This window comes from Taeniopygia guttata, chromosome 13 (genome assembly GCF_048771995.1).
Source record: "Taeniopygia guttata chromosome 13, bTaeGut7.mat, whole genome shotgun sequence".
NCBI classification, from domain to species: Eukaryota; Metazoa; Chordata; class Aves; order Passeriformes; family Estrildidae; genus Taeniopygia; species Taeniopygia guttata.
Window position 1 is genome coordinate 7,016,156 of NC_133038.1, and position 18,691 is coordinate 7,034,846.

The 18,691-nt window shown below is 41.1% G+C and overlaps 1 protein-coding gene across 9 annotated transcripts in view; it reads right to left on the reverse strand.

Moving 5' to 3' along the window:
• The window catches only part of EBF1 (EBF transcription factor 1), a 269,110-nt gene that overhangs the window by 56,879 nt on the left and 193,540 nt on the right, over nucleotides 1-18,691 (reverse strand). For 5 of the 9 annotated variants that reach the window (XM_030284314.4, XM_072935126.1, XM_030284312.4 and 2 more), the window contains exons 9-10: nucleotides 11,979-12,112; nucleotides 4,210-4,336 (exon numbers count right to left, since the gene is read on the reverse strand). In XM_030284314.4, the coding sequence (XP_030140174.1) occupies nucleotides 4,210-4,336; nucleotides 11,979-12,112 (261 nt within the window). The remainder of the gene's footprint in view (nucleotides 1-4,209; nucleotides 4,337-11,978; nucleotides 12,113-18,691) is intronic. The other 4 variants (XM_032750927.3, XM_030284316.4, XM_030284318.4 and 1 more) reach the window with 1 other exon arrangement.

Sequence of the window (18,691 nt, forward strand, 5' to 3'; positions counted from 1 at the left end):
CCCCCATCCAGCCATTCCCATTTGCAGCACTCCTAGAGACACATCCCACCCCAGAGCCCACAGCAAACCACAAACGGCCCATGGGGGACTTGGTGCCCTGTCAGCACACAAAGGGTTCAGCCCACAGCCTCCCTGCAAGCCTAATGCAAATTAAAATGGTCCCTAAATTCCAACCTCTATCCAAGCATGTAACCTATTTCCAAAAGGAGGAGCAGTATTTGGGGTACTGCTCAGCCAAGAATCTGAATTAACCCACGTTGCACACAACCTCAGTGACACAGCCCTGTACTTATGGCCCCTATGAAGTCTTTTGCTCTGTTTTGGGAAAAAAAAAAGCCCAAAATCTTAAACAGAGCAGGTGGTAGAAGACACAGCATAATGCATTTTTATGGGCCCTCCATATGTCCTTTCCAATACGCAGTGAGATAAATTCTCATCTCAATTACAGTCGTGCAGCCCCACTCAAATCTTGCAGCTTAGTACCACTGCAAAAGTCATCTGTGAAATTCATGTTGGCCATGGTGCATCCTTTTTTTTATTTTTAATTAATACAAACCCAAACAAAATCTCAAAGGCCTGTCTGGGTATCACAAATTTGTGCCAACTCTCATTTCTTATTTAAGTCGACCATATATATGCCCTGAGTCACCTTCCCAAACTACCTATGGATTTGTGCCTCTAATCTCTTCCTTTATCTCAGTTTCTCCAGTCCTAAAATAATGGTAGTGACACACACTTGACTTCCAAGTTGTGACACAAAGCTGAATTCATTCAGTGCTCTCCAGTGCCAGAAGAGACTTAGAGATGAGCAGTGCCACAGCATGTCTGGGTATTTCTATGTGTAACATGGATTTTTAATATTATTCCAAAGTGAACACACATTCAAGGTGTGTTCAGACTTCTGTATTTCAAATCACATTCTCTCAGGAATGTCAAAGCTTAAAATCTAAGAAATAATTGCTCTCAAAGTGCATGCCAATGGCTTGCTCTGCAGATGGAAAATAAAAAACTTATGTTTTCTTGTAAGCACAGGGTTGACACTGGTTTATTTCTTTAAGAAATGCTCACAAAAGCCAGGATTTCTCTCTATATATGTGACCTTGATTCCTAGATGGCACATGCACTACTTAGAGATCATGTTACTAAGTTATTTGCAGTTAAAGAGGAAAAAAAGGCTAAAATTAATGGGTCACTGGGTATTTTCTTCTGAGAACTTAACTACTTAACAGTAAGAAAAAAACAGTTTACAGCCAGGTGGCTTGAGGGGATATTTTGTTGAACACTGATTAAAAATAATTTCTTCTAAATGAGACCTGACCACAAAATGGGACCATTAACGAGCAGGGACATTCTCACCAGAAAGGAAACTACGCTTGATCAACTCCTGCACCGCCCACAAACCCCAGGTCTTGTTCTCTCTCTCACACACACTCTCTTTTCCTTCTCCCCCCCTGCTTTTTCTGCTCTCCCCTTTTCTTGTTCTTAATAGCAGGGTAAATAAGCAGCAAGTGATGCTGAAATGTTTTCGGCCAAAAACAGAGGCCAAACTCCTCTGAGAAAACATTTGGCCTCTGTGGTTTTGTAATATGTTCCAGAACACTGAGTTCACTGAAGAACATTGTGAAAAACTCCCATCGGCTGGAGTGATGCTGGGGAATGTTACTGTATCCCAACTTCCAATTGGTCCACTTCCTGCAGGCCTTGTTAAAAAAAAAAAAAAAAAAAAAGGAAAAAAAAAAAACAACCAAAAAAAAATAGTGCTATGTGGGAGTTAAATCAAGTTCCCATGGGAAAAATGAATGGCAAGAAATTCTAGCTTTAAAAGAAACAGCTAATCTGCTAGTTTGATTGTTCTTCAAAACTTACAATGAACCAATAATCCTAATTAAAACCACTTGGCCTACTTCTCTAAAGCATCATAGCTTTTTCTATGCTTCGTTTGTACACACCATAGACTATTAGGTTTTTTCTAGTGCTCACTAACAAAGTGCTGACTTTGTTGGGATGGCTGAGCTAATTTCGTGAACTCAGTGTGAAACCTTAGCTAAACAAAATTGTGGTAATTTTCCTTAATTTGTAAAAGTGATTGGAGTGCAAACAAAATTTTCCTCTTGGGTCAATCCTATAATTTTCAATTAACTAAAACTAATCGGCAAGCATGTACTGAACCTGCATTTTGTTTAAAGGGCTGGAAGGCACTTCTGAAGGTCAGGATGCATTAATTGTTTTTATTTTAGTTTCATTTAGTCCTTTTTAAAAAGCTACATTTAAGTTCAGGCTGGTTCTTAAAGGAAAATGCAAATTGCGTGAGATAGGATTTCAATCACAACTCCTTTTCTGTATCTATTGTAACTCTGTAAGTAACTGCATGAGAGAATTGTCCATGGACTGGATCGCTTTTGATTTTATTATTGTTCAGTATTTCATAACTTCCATTTACTGGATGAAAAATACTGTGTTTTAAACACCAACCAGAAAATGCATACATGGAAACACTCTCCCTACTGGGACACTTTATTTCCACATTCAGCCATCTGCTTCTGGGCAGACAAGCTAAACTGCTGCCCTCCTTTTTACTGGAAAGCTAATTAATGATATCTGAAAAGCAACCCCAAAATGGGTTCAGGCCATTTTTACATTTAAAGAAGTCATCATAAATTTCTTTGCAAAGTTAAGGGGAGCAGGTTTCCCCCTTTTTTTCCCTTTGATATCCACACCTGCCATTTCAGCAGCCCCAGGGGCAGCCACCCCCGTGGGGTGACAACAGGCAGGACAGCACAACTTCCTGCAAGGAAGAGAGGAGGGAAAGGATTCACCTCAAACAGTCCAAAGCTCTGGGCAACACCCTCCTGTCATGGTTCACACCATCAATTTGCACGAGGCATCAATTTGACCTTTGCTTTTCCTTTTGTGCCAACACATTCAAAACTCTAATTAGTTTTTTTAATATGGTGTGTTATTGTCCAATATATGGGTTTCCCACACATTGTTGAAATCATAATGCTCACAAATAAACACACACAGGTTCCACAAGTGCCTGCTGCTCAGCCAGCAGGGCAGTAAGTGAGCATTTTAGGAGCCAGCTTAAAGAAACCCAGTGCATAACCTCATCTGGGGGAGGGTATTTGAAAAAGACAAGAAAGAATTATAAGGCACCTTTGTTCACCTTGCTTAGTTTACTGTTAACAAAATTTGAATGATTTTCCTGCCCAGCTGGAGCACAGAATTCTCTCCTCTGCCTCGAGTCCCTGTGTGTACACTGAGAGTTGGAGCAATGCATGTGGAACTCAGAATGCCTTAGTCACAAGTATTTATGATATATCCTAAAGTTCCAGGGGCAATTGAGGGTGAGGAAATTAATTGTACTGGGTTGTGCTGAACCACAGTTCAGGCAAACAGTTCCAGCATAATCCTGTCTGTAGATGTGAACAACAAGTGCATTAAAAGCACATCAAAACCAGGGCAAACCTGTTAATTCCTGTAGCACACACCTTCAGAGGAATCAATGACACACATCCTTTGAAAAAGTTAGGCTGCTATTTGATTTATTTTCCAGGGCATTCTTATAACTACTGAGAGTGGCTTGATACTGACAGCACCTGCAATGTTCCAGAGTGTTTTGGGGTTTTTTGTTAGATTTTTTGAGGCCAAATCACTCAAGTTAGTGGTCTCCAGTGTGGGAGACCACCCCAAAGCACAGTGTAAGTTGCTGTGTCTGCAGCACTGACTGCGCTGTGAGCTACTTGAGGTCCCTGTAAGCCAGAGACAAGTGAGCTATGATGAGATGGGCTGGCAAACAGACTTTGAACCCTTGCAACACCTGCTGGACAACATGAGATGGAGATGTTTAGCAGAATCCTGCTCAAGACAGGAGAAGACCGTGTCTAGCTCCTTGTGCTTGCACTCTTCCTGTGTTTAAGTACTGGAGTATCTGTTTCCCTCCTTCCTCTACCCTCCTGGGTAAAGAGATGTCCCATTGTGAGGGCAAACAAGCAAACAAAAATCCCACACTGGGATTTCAGATTCATCCCCACAGTCCCCCAGTTCTCCAACCTCCCCCTGACTCCAACCTCACACTGGTGCCTTCAGTGATGTCCTCAGCCAAAACAGTATGATGCAGCACAGGTTTTAATGATGAAAGCAGAAGCCCTAGCAAGGGTGATATATTGCCTGCCCTATTTTCCCCCCTTATGTTCAAAGCATCCATACCTGTGTAAATGAATCTTCCAGGCGTTCCCTTGCAAAACTGCTTAGACTTGTAGGACAATGTGACTTCTACAACCCCTGGGATATGTCGGGGAGGCGTCTGTACACGGATGGCATGTGGAGTAATCAGCTAGAGAAAACACCAGGAAGGGAGAAGAAAGAGAAAACAAGCACTGTTAGATGCTGAACACCTCTTTAATAACACTTTCCTCTCAGATCACAGTAAATAAGCTTTAAAACATGTAATTAACCTGTCAGTGTTTGAATACAATCTCGATGTAACCCACACAAAAGCCAGTGACCACAATATTTACAAGCTTTCTCGTAACAGCATTATTCCTGTTTTCATACACGGCAGGCACTTGCTTCCTAGCACAAGCATCAGCCCTGGTTTAATGCAATAACTCCAGCCTACTCCAGCAGGACACCCACGTTTGCTCAGATGAATTCTGGGGTCATGACAGTGTCCAACAAATCAGATTCATAAATGACACAGAATTACATGTGTGAACATGGCACAGCACCAGTCCAAGGTTTTAAAAACTCCAGCCCGCAGCTGACATCTGTAGACTCGAAAAACACCTTGTGCTGCTGTTTTAATTTTCTGTTCATTTTGTAGAGGTGTAACTGATTCCTGTAGAAATGCAAATCTCAGCTTCTAAAGGACACTGGATCTTTCCTTCATAATTATGAGAGCACTCAAAAACGATGTACCAAAGAAAAGCATCTAACCATCACTTCCAGTCTGCCTCACTGCAATTACTGACACACATCTGAGAGGGCTTCTTCAGGTGCAGATTTACACAGAAATAAATAGATAAACATGACTTTATTGGGGCAGGGGATTCTTGGCACAAAGGTTGGGGTGGGTCAGCACTGCACTTTCCAGGCTCTAGACCATTTTTGCTTTTTCAGGATCCTGGACTGGATTTAAAATGTGGTCCATGAAATGAGTAGCAGAGCTATCTAGGAGTTCACTAATTCACAGCAAGATTAACTGAAATCTCTGCTGCTTTCAGAAACTACAGCATTGTCTTCCCCATCACCAAAACATCCTCTTCTCACTCAATGTGCTCCATCAGAAAAAAAAAAAACCAAAAAAAAAACCAGTAAAAAGAGGTCCAGAGAAAAGATGACATGATTGTGTCCAACAATCAAGAAACAGCTCTGGCACATGGATAATCCTTCTCTGCCTGTGGCACATTAATGCACCTCTAGAGAGGCAAATAAAACCAAGACCATAACCTGGTTTGACAGGTTATGAGCAAAGTGTGAGCACCCCATGAAGTCAACTGCTCTATGCTCTTGGTCGAATCATGTCCTGGATTAAGGAATAAATTTCAATAGATTTTTTAAATAAAAAGCTTATTTTGTTCTTATTTTTACTAAGAACCAAATGTTTCAGCATTGTAGTAAAGCCCCACCAAAAAAAAAAAAAAATCCAGACTTTGATCCAGTTCTTTGTTTAGGGCATGGGACTAAAAAAGAGCACAGAAGGAGAGTAAGATCTGTCTGAGAGCCATCTGTGCTACAGAGGGAAATGGCACACACAGTAGGGAGCTCTCCATATTTAAAATAAGAAAATTAATATTAAATCAAGTTGAATGTTAAAACCAAAACTACCAGCATCAAATGCTCCAAAAGTTATTCAGATCCACAGAAGTCAGAAGCCACATGTCATTTTAGAAATTATCATGTAGGGGCTGATGTCTTCTTGTTTGGGAGATCCAAAAGTATGTTTTCAGGCTCTGCTTTGGAATCATGTGGTTTAGAAACTCACTTACTTTCAAAGGAAACCTGATTTTTTTTTCCCTAAATTGCTCACTATATCAATTTGGGAAAAAAACTAAAAATTAAAACAAAAACCAAAATCAAACCCCAAACTTTCAAGGAATGCTTTTACTTAAACTCTGTTGTCCTACAGTTGAGCTGACCAAAGCCTAGTCCAGGCCAATTCTCTCCATGCCCTAAAAAGCCAGCAGAGGCAGAAGGCAGTGCCAAGCAGCAATTGATTTCTAGTGCTTCAGACACCTCTCATGTTGGGGTGAGCCACTCCCTGGAAGCTTCGACCCTTCCCCACTGAACAAACAGGACAAGCTTAGACTATTTGCTCAACTGTAAGCAGCCAAATATAACTGAGATAAATCCCATCCTCGAGTGGTTCTGGTTAACTGGGTGAACTGGCAAGATGGAGAAAAATTTATGGCATTTTTGGGATAAAATATTTGTAAAAACAGCCAAGGATTTTAGTAGTAAAGGTTAACACGCTCATCTTACTACATCAGCAGGAGCCTTGCATCCCTCACCCCCATTCTGGCATGAGCTATACAGGCAGTTTCTGGTTGTATCTTTGAATTTCCCAGCATTTACTGGTCTGTCACCACTTTAATGTTCTTTAAACATAATTTGTGGCATTTTCCAATACTCATCTTCCCTGGTTCCCAAGAAACGTCTGACCTATTTATGGTCCATTGTTACAGAGAGCTGGGGAGAGTTAAGCAAGTTTCCTGGTTTGTTCTCCACAAACAGTTTGGTTTTCCTTTGTGCTCTGAAGTAAATAAGTTTAACTGTGTTTAAAACCACAAATATACAATAATGTCGCCCACACATTCCCAAAGGGTGAACATTATGTCTGAAGTCCTATGGTTTAGGACACTCAGGATGTATTTTATTCCTCTTTTCCCTACAACTAAAGCTTGGGAGGTATACCAGGAGCAAACATGTGCCTCTTCCTTTTGCTTTTTCTCCATCACATCTGTCAGTGACCACTGGCAGGGATTCACTGCTGGGCCTTTGTTCTGGGTCAGCCTTCATGTCTCCTGCACACAGAGGGAACTGGACAGCTTGGTTACACACCAGGAGCTCCTGAGATTGCTGTCATAGCAGGAGATTAGCTTTAAGGGACAAAAAATATTCCCTTGCACATTGAAATCTCCCACCTTGAATCTCAAATTTGGGTTTCACAGCACTGCCAGGATCTGCTGTGGACTGGGAGCAGCTCTCCAAATTGTCCTGACTCTGGTTTGTAATGCAAGTGACCCAGTTGGTGCTGTACATCTCTGGGCAGTCAAAGCCCATCCACAGCAAAAGCAGATCTGCCCCTGCCTTCCATAACTCCAGGATTATGGGATGTTTTCCTCTCTACACTGTCAGCCTAGGGCCTGAAGTTGGGAACCTACTCCACTGTTTCTCCTTTCACACTGACATAGCCTGTTCTTTCTTCAGGGCACAGTCTGCCTCATATTTACATGAAAAGCATCTGGAAGAGGTGAGCTATTACCATCCAGGGATATTAAAAGTAAAGACAGCACTTCTGGATGCCTCTGAGCCCCAAAGAGCTGGAGACTGATAAAGAGTCTTGGCGAAGCATCGTGACATGTCCACCCTGTTATTTTTCAGCATCTGTCCTTGCCCAGTGACAACCACAAGACTCTGAGGTAGATGAGCTCCCTGTGTGACCCAGCAGTGCCAGTTGTGCATCCTCACCTCAGCTGGAAACTCTTGGTGGATGAACAGACACCAAAAGAACAATATGGCGAGAACCAAGAATCCCTAAATATGAGTTATGGCCCTTTCTGAATTTATTTTTTAAATGTAAACATCAAGCAAAGCATTAATCTGTGATTTGGACAGGAACCTAGCAGACAAAATTCTCAAATCCATCTTCCTCCCCCATTTCAGCATTTAGCAAATTGAGAAATGGAGCTGGACGTAAAAGAAGTAACTGGACCTTTCTCCCAAGGGATTTTCAAGTGATTTGGCCTGATACTTAGCAACTGCATTTGCTGTTTGGTATAAATTCTTACATGTCAGCTGGGACATGCAGTGGGTTGCACTAAAACCTGAGTTAGGGATCTTTTGAATGGTGGGTGGTGCCTGGCCTTCAACATCCAAAACACATTTGGATTAAGTGTGTACAACAAGCGTCTTTCTGTGGTTTGCTAATATATTCTAGGCATTCTTGTGTGATACAGCATCATTTCACACTCTTCAGAATGCCAGGTTACTTTCTTTTTTTAAAAGTGACATTTTATAAGGAGATGTCATTAATCTGAGTCACTAGTTTATTTTTGCATGCTTGAGCTCTGGTTTGTGGTTAGGGAAATGGTGACAATCAGTCATAAATTTGACTTTGACTCTGTGTGAAGAGGACCATTAGAACAGGAATGAAGAAAAATCCCACCAACTGAAGGTAATGACAGCTTTCAGTGAGAACAGAACCCTTAGGGTACCTATATTTTTAAAAACAACCAATGACTTTGCATGCCTCAATTCTGGGCATCCAGATGCTGCTTAATAAGCTTTGGTTTGCAAAAAGAGGGTGCCTACTCATTTTTTAAAAATGAGTCAGAGCTCCAAAATAAGCACTAAAAGCCAGAGACTTCCAAAATCAATACAAGCATAAAAAGCAAAATAACAAACTGAATTTGATTCAGCAGCAGTAAAAAAAAAAAAAAATACACAAAAAAGCCACCAAACCAAAAAAATCATCCTCTGTTTTTGCACTGTACAAATGTAAAAAAAAAATAAAAATAGATGTTTCAGTGTTTCATCTTTTCTTAATATAAAAGAAAAAGATGTTGTTTCCAGCTGACTCTGTACAGCTGCAGGAATGTTCTTGGCAGGAAAATGTTTGAAGAAATAGTTCATTTTAAGCAAATATTGTGGAATATTTATAAGAAACTAATTTTGTCTTCACAATCATGTATTTGCCCTGCAAGTCGACTCTCAGAGTCTGAGCACCCCAACAGGAGAGAGAAACAAGCAAATGTTCTTCTCAGCAGCACCAATTTGGAATATTTGTGATCACGCAGGGACCCAGAGCCCGGGGGAAACGCCCCAAATTCCAGCTCTGTGTGTGTGTGCACTCACAGACAGGCAGCAGGGCTGTCTGGCACACAGAATGTTTGCTGGGAGGCTCTGAGCACACCCAGCATGTGCACACCATAGAGCAGCGCTGTTTGTTTGGCGTTACGAAAGTCCCCTGGAAAAAAAAAAAGGCATTAGACGGCCCATTCTGCTGTATTCTAAAAATACCAGGGGTTTTAAAATAATTTTTCTAAAGTAATATGGGAGGTAAGGATTAATTGAACCTACTGGCTTAGGGTATCTGCATTTCTGCTCAAAATTAATGTGACAAATTAAGTTTTTATTTAGTTCTCCCTGGCTGAGAAAGGTTGCAATTATGTTAGAGTGTTTACAGCCAAAATATATGTTTAAATAATAAATATGTGTTTCAGAAACCATGCTAGACCTCCTTTTTTAACACAGTCAACTCCATTTCAAGCATATAAATATTTCAATTACAAAACTTGAATGCATGTAAAATAAATTAAAAATATATTATTTACATTTCAAATTATTTATAACATGCTGCTTGACAGCAACAAATTCACTCTTAAAAGGAAGTTGTCTGGGGTTTTTTGACTCTTAACTTTACTTCTGAATTAGGGTAGGAGTTATATTTTAAATATCCATGCAGCTCAGGTATTTACATGGATTTTACTATAATAAAGTCTGAGTAATATAGGACCTTTACGATAATTACCTTCACAGCACCTCTCCAAAGAAGGTGACTAATCTTATTACTGTTTTAGAGAAAGGGAATTGAACTTTAAGTAGATTATACGATTTGCCCAAGGTCCCATGCACAGTCTGTAGCAAAATGATGCTTAATTTCAATATTAGACTTCATCCTCCAAACCACCTGCAATTATCACTGAAACTGAAGCTGGAAAAATCCACATGAAAATGTTCTTTAAGACTCTTTATTTTTCTTTAGTCTCTATCTGGTTTTGTTTGGGATTTTCTGAAGCCCAGTTAAAATTATATTTTGTTTGGATCCATGAAACAACAGGATGAACTTTAAAATTTGTCCAGAATTCAATGACAAAATAACCTGGCCAAGTTTGCTCATAACTGGGCCCTACTGGCAACTCAGGATGAGCCTGCTCCAGTTTTGTAATGGACTCAGTTTCAGAGGTTTGACACTTCAATTTTATACTCTATTAAAATAAAACAAAAATATTCTTCTTGGGTATTGAAAATTCCTTAGACACTTTTAGAAATGGGAAGGCAAATGAAAGAACTTATTTTGTACTTCATAGGTGGCTTGTATATGTAATTTGAATTATTTTTAGACCACTATTATTTAGGGATCACTCAGCTCATGCATTTCTGCACTTGTTTACCATGTTTGTCCGCTTCTTTTAGAAAGAATGTTCTTTACTCCTATATGATTTTTGACTGCTCTCATAGGTTATGAAATGAGAAGCAGTTCTGCAAGAGAGAGGCAGTGAAAGAGTTGCAGCCCATTGCAGCATTCCCAGACAACAGAGTGGCCTCGGTCCGGACCCCCTCTAACATTATTCGTTCCATGACAAGGCCTTGCAACCATCAGCAACAATGTTTTGACCAGCACTCAATCTCCTGAGATTAAAAACTGACAATTAATGGCTTCCACTAATAAATAGAATCAAGATTTATAATGAAAGATCCAATTCTGCGGCACCAGAATCGGAGCAGTTTCCTCCCAGCCCCTTCACCCTTCCCTGTGAAATGTCTGCAGCCATAATGGCTTCAATCCTAACACACAGAATGCTTACACTGGGCCCAGGGGGCACTTTCATGATCACATAAGGGCTTCAGAATAGGGCTCATTTACTGTCTCTCCTTTTCTGCAATGCCCTTTCACCCACACTTGTCCTCAAGTGGAAGGATGAGAGTGAGAGAGAGAGAGAGAGAGAGAGAGAATAGTGAAGGACATTAGAGAATACTCTTCACATGGATAAAACGCTGCCATATGTGCAATGGAATCATTAGGGGGAATGTGCTGGATATAAATTAAGCTATGGTGTTGATTTAAGATTTACAGGATGGAAGGTAAAGCATGAGAAGACCCTCTCGCCATTGGGAAGTGTTGCAGAGATATTTCAGGGAGGCTGGGGTTTTTTCAGTATTAAAATAATGAAAATTACTATTTCTTATTAAACCTTAAAAATGCTTTTGGAAAGCCCTAAGTTCAAAATATAAACCTTTCCTTGGAGCTGTCTCCCTGTGCCAGTGGGGGAACTCTGCCATGGTTTCTACAACCCTGGCCATGGCCACTGGGCTGATGCTGTCTGGGTTTTAACTTTCTGCTGGTTTTGGGGGAATGTAGGCTCCACAATTTATTATGTGCTGGGAAAAGACAGGATTTAAGGAGCTGGGAGGAATAACAACAGCAAAAAAAAAAAATTTATAAGAAACAAGGAAAGGGTTCTGCAGAGTCCCCTGCTAGGTATGAGGAGTCCACTGTGGATACAACGTAGTGCATTTGTTTGCTGCTATGAAAGTGATATTTGCACCAAGTATCCAGGCTTTAGGGATATGCTGTTCAGGGGTGCTGAATTCTGCAATCTCCACCTCATTGAGCTGCAGCTACCAGCAGCCAGTCTCCCTGAAAAGTGGGATCACCTAAATGTTTGTTTCCTGTGGGCCCTTAGCTATTGGTGTGCTAAACACAGAATTATTCACACAGGCCTTTATCCTCCCCTTTCCTCGGAATAAAAGCCACTGAGCTAAATTCTCAGCCGGCACCAGAAGATGCAAATCCCCCTGGCTATAATGGGTTCCTGCCACAGGTAAATTTGACTAATTATTTTCATAAAACTGACCGAGGCAAGGATTTGTGTGTCGACATTTGTTGCTGATTTAGCATGTGGCCCAGAGAAAGGACAGGCTGGCTACAAGGAGACAAAGCTGTGAGACATTAGCTATGAGACAACACCTACCTCACTCCAAACCAGCATGGTGCCGAATATGACCTGTAACCCATCAAAGAAATTGTCTCCTATGATGATGACAGTGGCACCTCCTGTAGTCCATCCTTCACTTGGACTGATGGCTTTGATACATGGTGTAGCTGCTTTTCAACACACATGAAAAAAAGAAGTATTCTGCTGTTAGAACTGGATTTTAATGATAGAAGACGTGAGAAAAATAAAATAAAAGGAGCTTTCATTCCCCCCCCCCCTTACTAACACAAAGATTTCAGCAATCATGTTCTTTATAGTACATACGCATGACCTCAAACTCTGTCTTTGGAAGCATTTTTTTCCTTAATTAATTTGTGTTTGGTTTTATTATCTGCATTGAAAAAATTATTTTTAATCCTACATTAACAAAAAAAATCACAGCATGATGGGCAGAGACCAATTGGAAATCAGGACACCTCCCTTTTTTTATTGTATATGAAATGCACAAGACCTAAGTTAATAAAACAATCTCCAGTAAGCTTGCTTTATTATCCATCAGAACCCAAACTCACCAAGGAAACTCCCATAAATATTATGGGAAATATTGGCAAAATAAAAAAGGGTGTAACCCTCAGCATTTCTCTAACTGTTTTACAATCAGATCCAGGTTGTTCAGTATTAAACCATCCTGCCCTGATTAATGCTTTGGCTACTATAAAAAAAAAAAAAAAACAACACCTCACAACCAAAGCCACAGCTGCCATCCAGTCATTCCAGTTGTATTGCATCTACAGGATAAACAAGATGTGTGTGCAACACATTTTGCCATATCCATGGAGTCTCACAGCCACTTTCTTGGCATTGTATCTACTCAGAGCCTCTGAGAGGATGTTGAAAGCTCAAGTGCTGCTCAAATCTTGGACTAAGAGCTTCTGATTTAAGACTTTGTAAGCAGAAGCAGCTCAAATATTGGTGGGCTGGGGCAGTATAAACATTCACATATTGATTCTCCTCCTCTGCAGCACAGGGATGCCTTGGAATTTAACAGTGTTGAAGCAATAGAAATAACCTTACTGTAAAAATAGGCAGAAAGCCCTGGGTAACTCTCTACTGTGGAGTCTCAAGGGTGGTCACACAGGTTGCTGGAAAGAAGCAACTTCACCCAAGATGCTACCAACTTTTCCTTGCATGAGGTGAGAATATGGCATTGGTAACATTAGATAGCACTTTAAGTAAAGCAGGTACCTCAACAATTTCATTACTCGTGGAAAACAGGTTCAAGGAGCAGCATAACTCCACCAGCCAAGCTCAGTGTTGGAATGAATTATTCTTTCCTGCAGATGTGAAGCCAGAGGGAAGAGGCTGCACTGCAAACTCAGGAACAGCTGCCACTGCCCAGTTTTAGGGTTGGTGCCATTTGGCTGTGAATTACTACTTGATGGAAAGGCTGATTGAGCTGTTAATTTGGTTTCTAATTTTGATTATTTGATGATATACTAAGGGAAGAGCACTCAGGCACTTCCTCAGGTAAGGACTTACTAAGAAGATGGGGATATTAAAGCCACTCTGTGTTAGCAACACCCAGGATAAAACCCTTGCCTTCATGAGTTACTCAGCCTGGCACTGTAGTGAGTTACTTAACGAGGCACAGCCCCTGTCCTAAATTCTTCTCATTATAAAGACAGGAAATTAATTCATTCACAGAAGCTTAATTCAAAATGCTCCAGACATAGAGCGCTAAAGAGACCCCATACATCTTTATGATTCCTCAGTGAAGTTCTGGTTGGTTGGAGCTGATTGCAAGAGCCAGTGTGGCTGCTGGGAAGCTCCTTGCCCCCAAACCCTGGGCAGGGTGGGTGGGTGGGGAGCTGGGAAGAAGGAGGGAGCTGGAAAGGGAGCAGTTGAGTCACCCTGAGCAGTGTTTCTGTGAGCACTGCCCCAGCCTCACACCACTGGTGGTGGCAGGCACAGATGGGGAGCAAACAGACCCCAGCCCTACCTACGAAAGGTTGCAAGTGTCAGGAACAAAGTTTTCCACTACTTAAGCTGATGAGGATGCCAGTTCCAGGGAAAAACACAAACAGGCAGAAAAAAATCATTACCCTACTCCAAACTTGGCAGAGTACAGCCATTAACTTTTACATGAGCTAACAAAAGAAACATCCTGACATTACCGTCACGAAAACGTAGTGCACACACAGAAGTAACTTCAATATGTTTAATTTGGATTCAAATTACTTGCATAAAACTGTGCATAAAAACCACTGAGATGTCCAAAAGCAAATGCTTTCCCTTCAGCCAAGATCACGGCAACAGATCTACAGTGAAAGCAGCTTTTCACAATGCCATCTAGCCCTTTCACAGAATCGAACTTTTCATAAATAAAAATTAAAATCACTTCCAAATTACACCCTTTCCAGTATTCCCAGTTGATTGTGGACACATACCCCCCACAATAAAACCCAGAGATAATCAGTTTCCCATGTGTCAGAGAATAAGCTACTTTTCTTAAAGACAACAAGCAACATTTTTTTTGCCTAAATACCAGTGAATAAAAACTATTTGAGACCATAAGCCATTAACAGAAAACATATGCAGGCTTTGCTGAAAGGGTTGTCAAGCACTGGAAGAGGCTGCCCAGGAAAGTCACCCTCCCTGGAGGTATTTAAAAGCCATGTAGATGTGGCACTTGGGGACATGGTTTAGTGGTGGGCTTGGCAGTGCTGGATTTAGAGTTGGACTCAATCTTAGAGTTTTTTTCCAAGATAAATGAATCTACAATTGAAAATTATAGATATAAGTAATCTTTAAAATTAATGCAAGATACTCTTGTGCAGTTACAGGACTGCACAAAAAAGTTCTTGCTATTTATGTTGGGATGTTCTTTGTGCTCCCTACATTGCAGTCAGAATTTCAGGTTGCTGCCCTGTCTGTGCTGCCTCATTATTTGATTTTAGTATTTTATAAATGTCTTCGCTTCATATCAAACGTGTGCCAAGTCCCATCCATGGGAGCCAGGAGGACTGAGGCAGACTCAGGGCTCTGTGCTGAGCTGGGGCTGGGAGTTCTTCACTGGGACACTCTCACCTGCAAAGCCACTGTGACCAACACACATGGCATTTTATTGAAATATGTAGAAATTGTGCTGAATCTGTGCCTCATCAAATCTGCTGTCAATAACCCAGGACATCTCCTCTGAGGATAAAGTCAGGACTTGGTGGTTTAGTCACCAGGGTAGGATGGTGCCCTTTGCAGGCCCAGCCTGAGCTGGAGTCAGAGCACTGTGCATACCCAAAAGATTTCAAGGCATTATTTTCCCATGTCACAAAAACTGGAGGGACTCCCCAACTTTCCCCACACAGCCTCTCTTATTTAAAAGTGCAAGTGTCTGTAAAGGTTGGAAGGGCTGCAGGAGGTGCTGCCCGGCCAGGGAAGTGGCCCTGAAGGGCTGCATCCCAAGGAAGACGTGCAGAGGGAGGCATCCAGACTGTTACCTGTTTTTGAGGGCACAAACCATGTTTATACAATGACATATTTGCAATAACCAGTGTCATTCAGGACACTGCTCTGTCTAAAACTTTGCCCTTCCCAGGCCCTTTGCTTGGAGCAGCAAGGAGGATGGAACTGGGTCCCTTTGGAGCATCACCACAGGTAACACTGGGAGGGGGCAAGGCAATGAGCTCAGCTCTGTTTATGCCCCTGGTACAAATGTCTGGCCAGCTCAGGCCCTCAGCTCTTCATACTTCTGCTCTTAATCACTTGGCAGCTTTCAAAGCACTGTCTGGAAGGTGTTTACTTCTGTGCAACCCTAGGAAAACAGAGCTAGGCAGAATAATCTTTTCACTGGAGGCCTTGATTTTTCTATATTTTCTTTTGGTCAGAAGACAAACCAAAATATAGATTTTTTTATTTTTTTTTTTCAGAATTCCAAGTTCCCGAATCTCTACCTGGAATTAACTATAACACTTTTCAATGCCTCCAACAAAACCAAAATGTTTTGTTTCAAAATATTATCACTTCTCATGCCCTTCTGTAACCCCAAAGCATAATTTCTGAAATGGTGTTTTTAAAACAAATAGAAAAAAAGGTTACATAAAATTAGCTTTTTCTGTAGAAAAAGAGTTTTTAGTCAAAGTCTGAAGCTTCAGTAATAACAAAATACAGTGAAGGAGTTTAGACAAGTCCTAATCAAGGCAGTGAAGTGTATATGGTTGATAACATGAACAGCCTTTAAGTCCAGGGAAGAATTATAACAAAAAGAAAAAAAAAAACACACACACAAAAAAAAATTGCTCATTCCTACATATATGAACTTTTCCTCTTCTCTTGTTGTTGTTGAATGAACAACTGGAAGCCAACTACAATAAGAACCAAAGAGTTTGGTGGCCCAGCTATCAGACAGGATTTTCAGACTCTTTGGTGTGAGTGTCACATCCATTGTGTTCTCTCAGAACAAAATGGGCTGGGCTGAGGGAAAACCAAACATTCCCCTCCAGCTGCAGCAGAACCCTGCAGCTCCTCACTGAAGGTGATGTGGCCACGTCCTTCACCTGCTGAAAGGTTTGTGAGCCTCAATGAGCTGCTCTCCTCCTTTGCACAATACCAGGGCAAGTCAGAGCCCCCCTGTGCCACATCCCACCCTGCTGCTCCCACGGGCCAGGCTCGGATAGAGATGGATTAGGCAGGCTCTGCAATCCCAAACTTATTGAGGCCATTGGGAATCTTGCCACTGGCTTCAAAGCTAAGGGCTCTATCAATAAATGTTAAGGATTTATGAGCAAAAACCTTCATGGCTCCAAGGAAAACAACACACCTATGAAATCCTCGTTTTTATCAAAGTTTTTCTCAAAGATTTTCTCAAATCCTCATTGTTAAAATCTTATCACCTCCCATACAAAGGATGGCAGGTACCCACTCCAGCACGTGGGGAGCTAAAAAAGGAAAAGTTTTTGTTGTGCGCTGCGTGTGCCAGTGTGTTCCTGTGTTCCCACACTTCCCAGCTACTGATATACAGGGATTTTTCTTCCCTCAAACTGTGACAATAAAATGATTACCCCGCCACAGTTTAGCATAATGGTTCAGAAACGCTCGTGGCATATTGCAGAGTTAAAGTGGAAATTATTAGGTAGCTCTTCTTTGTTATAATAATGATCACTCCACAAATAAAAGCTCTTCTCCCAAAGGTACTGCAAGGCACAAAATGCTAATTCTGAAGATTATGTGTGCGCTTTTATTAAATATTACTCTGCCCTGTCTGTTTGAGGGCTTCACTGCTCTGATTGTTTTATGAGTGCCATGTTAATGTCAGCCCCATCTTGCTAGCAGCAGGCACACATTTTAGCTTTTGTATGAGAGTTGATCAAAGGCCACGTGCTGAGGGAATTGCTGAGAAAACACGGACAAGCGATAAAAATCTAACAGATTAATTGGTTTAAATTTCATTTCAGGGCGTTGAACTTTGGCTCAGGACACAAGTACTACACTACCAGTCAGGGCCTAATTACCACATTTCCAATTTGCCTCTGAACAATGCTTGGCAGGGAGAATAATAACAGTACTAATAACAATAGCAATAATAATAATAGTAATAATAATAATCGAAATAATAATAGTAATCATAATAACTAAACAACAGCAAAAACGTCTCCTCTTAGCTTCTTGTACACATTTAACAACTAACTTTGTGTGTAGGCAATTGCAGGAGGAAATTCCTCTCCCCCACTCACCACCCACCTGCCTCCTGAGCATTTCTACCTGCCTCAAACACCACCTGATGACAGAAGAAATAACAGACACCCTCAGGAGCATCTGAATTTACAGCATCAGTAATCTACCAACTCCAGCCCCTCCCAAACACACAGTGGACGTTTCATACTCTTAATTAGGGACCTGCATTTCTAAACAGAGATAGCTTTTTATCCTCCAACAGAAATGATCTGTTCCACTGATAGAAAACAGAGGCCAGAGGGAAAAAAACATATTTACCACAAAGTTTATGGGTGGCCTTGGAATAAGGGTTAATTGAGCTTAGAGGTAAATGTTCACTGAGGTGAATTAGTGGGATGCACAGCTATCAGCAGGGCTCTGGGACTGCTCCTATTTAGCTTCTGAAATGTATTTGCTCTGTGATTAATATCCAGTTTGTGCTGGTGACTGTAAGAATGACCTTGCCTGCAGTTTTTATCATGAAGTGTGGTTTCATCCTCTATTATTCCATAGATGAGGCTCTGACAACAGTTGCTGCATCACAACAGGAGTTTAAATGATAGGGCACATGCTTTTATTTTTCTTCTCTCTAAGAGTATTGTGACACGCAAGGAGAGTTGCATAAAGGCAGTTAAAGCTGGGAATTAAGAGGAACAGGGAATTTACGTCTCATCTTAGAGGAAGTACTGAAAATATCTGGAATTTAATTTAATTTTCCTTTTTTTTCTTGGGTAAAACCTAATTCCAGGCTAAATAAATAAATGAGCCACAGATTAACCCACAGTTTATGGGTCTGATTCTGCAACCCGTTAAATGCTTTCACCAAACTACTGACTTTTCAGACTACCAACACAAATCAGTTTTAAGCACTCAAAACCATAACTTATGGAAATTGTGATTCGACAAACCACTCAAGTACGTGCTTAAAAACCCCACTGAAGAAGTTGCAGGATAAGGAACTTGATTTCTTAAGATAGTTGGGCCCTGTGAAAAGCTCCCAAGAGCTGGGCAGTGGATACAGAATGGGGGCTCCCATTTCACAA